Source organism: Homarus americanus, unplaced genomic scaffold (genome assembly GCF_018991925.1).
Source record: "Homarus americanus isolate GMGI-L3 unplaced genomic scaffold, GMGI_Hamer_2.0 scaffold44060, whole genome shotgun sequence".
NCBI lineage: Eukaryota > Metazoa > Arthropoda > Malacostraca > Decapoda > Nephropidae > Homarus > Homarus americanus.
The window spans coordinates 2,014,426-2,020,436 of NW_024756871.1; the positions used below are offsets into that span (position 1 = coordinate 2,014,426).

The 6,011-nt window shown below is 45.4% G+C and overlaps 1 protein-coding gene across 1 annotated transcript in view; it reads right to left on the bottom strand.

Moving 5' to 3' along the window:
• LOC121856944 (ecdysone receptor-like) overlaps positions 1 to 2,025 on the bottom strand; it is a 43,024-nt gene extending 40,999 nt beyond the window's left edge. Inside the window, 2 exon segments of the mRNA XM_042352730.1 lie at positions 650 to 698; positions 700 to 2,025. Coding sequence (XP_042208664.1) covers positions 650 to 698; positions 700 to 1,011 — 361 coding nt within the window. The 5' untranslated portion in view covers positions 1,012 to 2,025.
• Positions 2,026 to 6,011: the final 3,986 nt, after the last annotated feature.

Below are 6,011 nucleotides of genomic sequence, written 5' to 3' on the forward strand. Positions count from 1 at the left end.
CCTCTTCTATATTGTCTCCTGTTATCTTGGTAATGTAACATCAAAGATAACACCGAGTGGCCCTTATCGCATTTCTTACAGTTTTCTATTAATAACACAAGAATATATTCATTAAAAAGCCCGAATATTAGGAGAGAATGTTGGTAAGGATGTAGGTCAGTGTGACTAACACAAGTGGGTACATTATAAAAGAGTACAGATACTAAGGTTACCTGACATCATGTACAAGAACAATATAATACAACACAGGGCATACTACACAGCGATGCCCAGAGTATGCCAAGAATATACTGCTGCGGCGTGTTGGTCCTGTGGATATGCCCGGACCAACACTGCAACACTTGGTGGAGAACCTTAATGTAGGGGGGGCAGATGATGTTTCAGGGTTGCGTCACAGTGTCTCAGGGTTGTGCTACAAGTGTCTGGCAGTTGGGAATATTTCAGGGTTGTGTTAAGGCTGGCGATGTAAGGGCAGAAGGAACACGTGACAGTGAATGAAAATGATTGGCAGTAACAGCAAGGAAGCGTGTGAGAGGAGGGAGGGTGAGTAAAGACATGTACGGGGCACAAAAATGAAGGCGGTTGACAGTTAGGACATGGAACAGGACGTATGTATGACAGGTAGACGGAAGGGGAGGCCTGACAGTACCTGGAGAGGAGGAGGTGTCAGAGAGCGCGGTGAGGCTCCTGGGGTTGACCGGAGGAGGTGGTGGTAGAGGCCGCCGCCGCCATGCCGTGAGGAGGACTGTGCGAGTTGAGGTCCAGGTCCCAGAAGTCCAGGTCAACCTCGCCGATGTCGGAGGAGGCAAGGGAGGTCGGGGGGCTCATACCCACGCTGACGCCGACGCTGACGAGTGCTGGGGGCGAGAGGGCCCCGGGGCTGGTGTGGGGCGAGGAACTGGACACCTCGGAGCAGCTTTCGTCCCCCATGGCTGAGAGGTTGAGTGTGGCGACACCAGACCCCAACACATACATTCCACCGACACGACCCGTCGTCAGCACCTTGGCCATACGTGTGGAACTTTGAGCTATTGTCACTATCGACTGATTGTCACCAAGTCTGATACCCACTGTACACAGTCTGATAACTCACTTGGGAACAGAAAAATATATATGTATGTTGATGAGGGTCAATATACGATAGAGACGAAGGTCATCAGAAGCAAGCACATCCCGTGGGGTGGCGGAGAGGCGCCGCTGGTGCCATCTTCAGGTGAGGAGGGCGGTCACTCATCACTGCCACTCTCACTATGAATGGCTGCCAGGCTCGTCTGGGTCAAGTGTACACCAGTCAGCCCATGGGTGAATGGGGCAGCGTAATATGTGGGTCAGGTCACGCCGGTTACCGGGTCACGTCCACGATAACTTTTCCTTTCACTCGGCTTTCCTCAGTCAGAAAGTTAACGAGGAAGAGGACAACTTAGGTGTCAGGTGGTGGTGACACTGTGGTGGCGAGTGAGTGTGCTGCGGTGGTGGCGAGGAGGTGGCGGTGATCTTGACCTTGTGGCGGCGCTGATGGTGGTGGCAGTGGCGTGTGTGTGCGTGCGTGTGTGAGTGTATGTGTGTGTGCTCGACAGGTATGACACTGAGACACTAACAGCGGAGGCTCCGTCAACCCTCACACACTACATTATCATAACCTCGTCGTATCTTATCACAATCGTCTGGTTATCGGTTATAAACAGAAGGAAGAAGGTTCACAGCACGAGAGTTTACTTGTAACTGAGCCAACGTCATGTGCACACCAAGATAAAAACTGGCCCGGTATCTCCGCACACTCGTCTTGCACCAATTTTTTTCACCCTAAGATTACGTATTTTGTCTTTAAATTCTAATACTCAAAAAATATCGCGACACTTAGGTTGTTCGCGTTGTTCTGAGTAAAGGAAATTCCAACTCCACTCTGGTGACGACTGAATAAAGTGGAGTTGAACAACAGTTAGGGCGAAGGCAACGTCGCGATGGGAGTGGAGAGCGGAGCGGCTGCACGTTATCACCGCGACGAGTGGCGGGCAACTGGCAGAGTGACCGAGCCCGACACAACTCAGGACTCGGCCCGGGCAGGCAGGTGAGCCACACACTCCTACACTCCACCTGTTGAGTCGCCTCCACCCTCAACTCTTTCCCTAGTTCTCCACAAATGACATCCTAACACAAACTAACCCTACATCAATCAACCATCTTACATAAAAATCACCAAATATGGACGAAAACTAAGAGACAAACCCATGTGGCACTCTGTATGGTGGAGAGTCTGTTCCCCGGAGACACTCGGCAATTGACGCTTGGCTCCGCCCCCCGCGACGAAGGATAACACATGGAAAACAATGAAAACGATGGAAACCCAAACCTCGGTGTGAGCATGACTCGGCCCTCCTACACCGGGCAACACTAAACGCTTCACTAAAATTACAAACATGGTCATAATTTTCATTGACTTTAAGACTCAAACTTTTCTTTCGAGGTGACCGAACAAGCTTGCACACACACACACACACACACACACACACACACACACACACACACACACACACACACACACACATATTCTTCTTTCATAAATTTGTCCTAACTAACCTAACCTCCCCCAAAAAAAAATAATAAATAAATAAATAAATAAATAAATAAATATATATATATATATATATATATATATATATATATATATATATATATATATATATATATATTGATAACCATATACCTGGATCACGCGCACCTACAGTGATTTATGCATATATTATATATATATATACATATATATATATAGGCTATATTCATACCGTTATTACGTTAGCCCCCTCGAGGCTGTGTTGCCCCTGTTTTTGTTTACGGACGCTGGATGCTCGTCACTTAACACTATTGCCAGATTAAAATCACCCTGATTGGTTTAAAAAAGTAGACAAGGGATAACGTGTGTGACATGAGAACACTGTTGATGCTTTGGTTAAGTTAGGTTATGAAAAAATATGTGTGTGTGTGTGTGTGTGGGCGTCCTACCTTCCCCTTCCATCTCCCACTCATCATAGCCCATCTTCTCTCCTTCCCTCCCACTCACCACTAGTATGCCCAGCTCTCTAATTATTATACCACGTGGGAGGTCGTCTCTCTACACCCACTCAGCATAAAAATAGCCGCCCATGTACCTACTCAAGTTCAATTACTAAGGTGAACCAATATAAACTTGTTTGACCCACATTTAAATATTGAACTAATACAGGTATAGAAGCTTACCTGTTCGTGTGTGTGAGTAGCGTCTGATTAATCTCTCTCTCTCTCTCTGCTGCAGGAGGAGTGTGTGGATATAATTGGTAGTGCCACTGAACACTCATTCAGCCCCCCCTTACCTTCACCACCCTCACCCCTCATTACTACCACCCCTCACCTTACAACTCACTTTTCACCACCCTCCTCTTACCCTCAACACCACTCCTACCCCCCACTCATCACCCTCCTCTCACCATTTAACCACCCGCCTCTTACTCACCCTCACCACCACCCCTACCTCACCTTCACCACCAGCCTCTACCCACTCACCCCTACCTCACCTCCTGTCACCAGCCTCTCCCCACTCACCACCACCCCTCACCCTTCATCACAACTATCCCGGCCACCTCATCCGCTAAATGTCCCCCTTAGCGTGAGGTGCCACCAATGAGGAGCTTCACAAACCAACACCACAATAATAACAGAAATAAAACGCCACCGGGTACGTTCCATATTATTCTGTGACGTCCGTGTCTGGTGGCATTGACCTTAACAATGTGGCAGAGGGCGGGAAGGACACCTACCTAAGGATACTCAATACGTTCCTAGTCTTTTTTTCTCATACAACTGGAGATATGAAGATTGTAACTTGTCTAATGTTACGACACTAAGATGGATTCTCAAGGGGTCTCTTTAAGTTAATTGCATTCCTTTAACATCTAATTGTTTCACTTAACCTTTCGACGACGATGATTTAACCCTTTGAGGACGATGATTTAACCCTTTGAGGACTATGATTTAACCCTTTGAGGACGATGATTTAACCCTTTGACGACTATGATTTAACCCTTTGAGGACGATGATTTAACCCTTTGAGGACTATGGTTTAACCCTTTGACGACTATGATTTAACCCTTCGACGACTATGGTTTAACCCTTTGACGACTATGGTTCAACCCTTGGAGGACGATGATTTAACCCTTTGAAGACGATGGTTTAATCCTTTGGGGGACTATGAATTAACCCTTTAAAGACGCTGATTTAACTCTCCATGTCCCAAAGGGTTAAACTGCGACTCTAATATAGATTCTTAAAAGGTTCTTACGTTAGTTTGAACCCTAAATGGAGTTACTGGAAGGTATTTAACCCATTCAGTGCTTTTGACACATTAGGATTTTTTTTTTGGCTACGTAAGCAACAAAACAAAGACGTCACAATTAACCCGGAAACTATAATCTAACCTAACCTAACCAGGCCTGACCTAACCTAACCTGACCAGGCCTGACCTAACCTAACCAGTCATGACCTAACCTAACCTGACCAGGCCTGACTCCACCTAACCTGACCAGGCCTGACCCACCTAACCAGTCCTGACCTAACCTAACCTGACCTTACCTAATCTAACCTAAGCCTGGCACTGAGATTTATTTTTTTGGCCTAGACAGAATATCAAGTTAAGGAAAACAACTCACTTCCGGCTGCCAAGGTAATTTCCGGCGTACCTACACTCAGGTGTTAATGACGTTGCTCTCTCTCTCTCTCTCTCTCTCTTTTGTAATTCACAGTTATATTCTTTGTTTAACACACACACACACACACACACACATACACACACACACACACACACTCTCTCTCTCTCTCTCTCTCTCTTCTCTTTCTCTATCGTTATCTTTTTTCCCCCTCTCTCTTTTTTTGTCGAGTTATCTTACTCTCTTGCTTTCTTTGTCTGTCTCTATGTCTCTTTTTTGGTATCACTATGAAAACATGTGAATTACTTTTGAGTCACATTAACCACCTGTGAATCACTTTTGAGTCATTTTGAGCATCTGTGAATCACTTTTGAGTCATTTTGAGCATCTGTGAATCACTTTTGAGTCACATTGACCACCTGTGAATCAATTTTGAGTCATTTTGAGCATCTGTGAATCACTTTTGAGTCATTTTGAGCATCTATGAGTTTATGTTATTGTGAACATTTATGAGAGTGCGTGTGAGAGGCTAGCGGAGGGGGTGGGGGATCCCTACGCTCCAAGCAACAAGACTGGTCATAAAATGTTCAAATACCTCATAAAGACGAGTCAGATTATGGACAGATTTCTTCAAGGATTTGTGTCTTGAGTGACCTTGACCTTTGACCTAACAGACAGACAGACTAATGTGTATCGCTTCTCCAATAACTTTGCTTAGTTGAGGGGATGAATAAAGACAACCATTACCATACTATACCAGGAGTCAGTATGAACAACTACCACCACTACTACTACCACCATACCATACCATACCATACCATACCATACCAGGAGTCAGTATGAACAACTACCACCACTACTACTACCACCATACCATACCATACCATACCATACCATACCAGGAGTCAGTATGAACAACTACCACCACTACCACCTTTTTTTGAGGGGGGGGGGACAAGTTAAGACAAGGTTCACTTTCACTCTCACTTTCTAATCTCAAGTTCAGGGGGTCGAAGCCATCATCTCCCTCCTCCTCCTTCTTCCTCCTCTTCCTTCTTCCTCCTCTTCCTTCTTCCCTTCCTCTTCCTCCCCCACATAAAGCCCTAAACAGGTGTACCTCAAATATGTCTTCATAAACCTTGTGAATTGTGCTGTAGAGAGTAATCTTCTTCTTCTTCTTCTTCTTCTTCTTCTTCTTCTTCTTCTTCTTCTTATTATTATTATTATTATTATTATTATTTTTAGTATTATCATCTTGGTTGTGTGAAAGGTTAGGTGGTACTACTGACGAAGGGCTAGGTGTAAGAGTATCCTGAAGAAGAAATACCATATCAG